The 1,119-nt window shown below is 52.5% G+C and overlaps 1 protein-coding gene across 1 annotated transcript in view; it reads right to left on the bottom strand.

Moving 5' to 3' along the window:
* The window catches only part of fryl (furry homolog, like), a 78,489-nt gene extending 77,626 nt beyond the window's left edge, over window positions 1–863 (bottom strand). The window contains 1 exon segment of the mRNA XM_029632966.2: window positions 341–863. Within this exon segment, the coding sequence (XP_029488826.2) occupies window positions 341–413 (73 nt within the window). The 5' untranslated portion in view covers window positions 414–863.
* Between the last annotated feature and the right edge of the window lie 256 nt (window positions 864–1,119).

Here is a 1,119-nt window from a genome sequence, read left to right on the forward strand (position 1 = left end):
AGAGGAGAGAAAGAGACAGCCAGTAAAGAGGAGAGAAAGACAGCTCACTCCACTCCTACCTGCACATAGATCAAACTAGACCAGATGGGCACACCTGGACTAACCCCCCCATCTGTCTACCACTATACCTAGACCCTTCCCCACGTCCCCCTTTCTGCTCTGATTAAACCATTGTGTGGCCATCCAAGAGAACAAGCAGTCTTATATGGGTATCATTAACGTATTTATGCTTGTGGTGTGTAAATCCAGGAGAGTGTGAGGTAGATCAGCGTGCTGTTGCCCAGGTGTGGCATGTAAACATCACGTGCTGTAGTGGGGACTCTTTCACAAGGGTACTCACAGCTGCCGCTCCACGACTTGAGTAGAGACTTGATGCTGATCTCAAAGAACAGTGAATCCTGCAGGCTCAGCATGACGCCACTGAGGGTTGTGGGATGTTAAAAAGGGTACCCCAAAAACACACACCTCTTTCCCAAAACACACACCTCTCCTCCTCAGCCAGAAGCCCAGGTCTCCTCTCCAGAGGATATAGGAGTCATGGTGGACTATAGAAAACACCCCAGTCAGCCGCTGTGTGCAGAGAGGCCCTTGGGAAAGTGTCTGTTAGATGTTTCAGTGCAGAGTAAAACCACCCAGACACACAGATAAGGAGCCTCACGGCTCTCTAGAGCTGCATTCCATCCAAACGCCCGCTGGCGAGCCAATCCACTGAGTCCCTCATCCTGCTCCCAGCAGACAACACAGAGGTGAATGAACAGTACAGGAAAACTTTCCTCTCAGTGTGAGTGAGGAACGGCAGCGGACTCTCTTCGGCAGAGCAGTGATATTCCCTCTTCTCTTCTCGTGTCCCAGCCTGCTACTGCTAGCACTGTCGGCTCGTCTCCCACCGTCGCCCTCTCCCCATTGGCTCGCGGACAACCCCTCCCTTCTGTAACTAGCTCCTGTTCGCTGACCGATGCTTGCTGACGCCCTCTCTTCAATAGCTGGGTGAGGGGACTGGGGTGGAGGTGATGTCATCAAAATGCTGCGAGTGTTCCCTGGATATGGTCCAGCGTGGCTAACATGTCATTAGAGCTGCGTTCCCTCTCCGCTGGCCTATCGAAACTACACTTCCTGTTC

The sequence above is a fragment of the Oncorhynchus nerka genome, linkage group LG24 (genome assembly GCF_034236695.1).
Source record: "Oncorhynchus nerka isolate Pitt River linkage group LG24, Oner_Uvic_2.0, whole genome shotgun sequence".
In the NCBI taxonomy this organism is placed as follows: Eukaryota; Metazoa; Chordata; class Actinopteri; order Salmoniformes; family Salmonidae; genus Oncorhynchus; species Oncorhynchus nerka.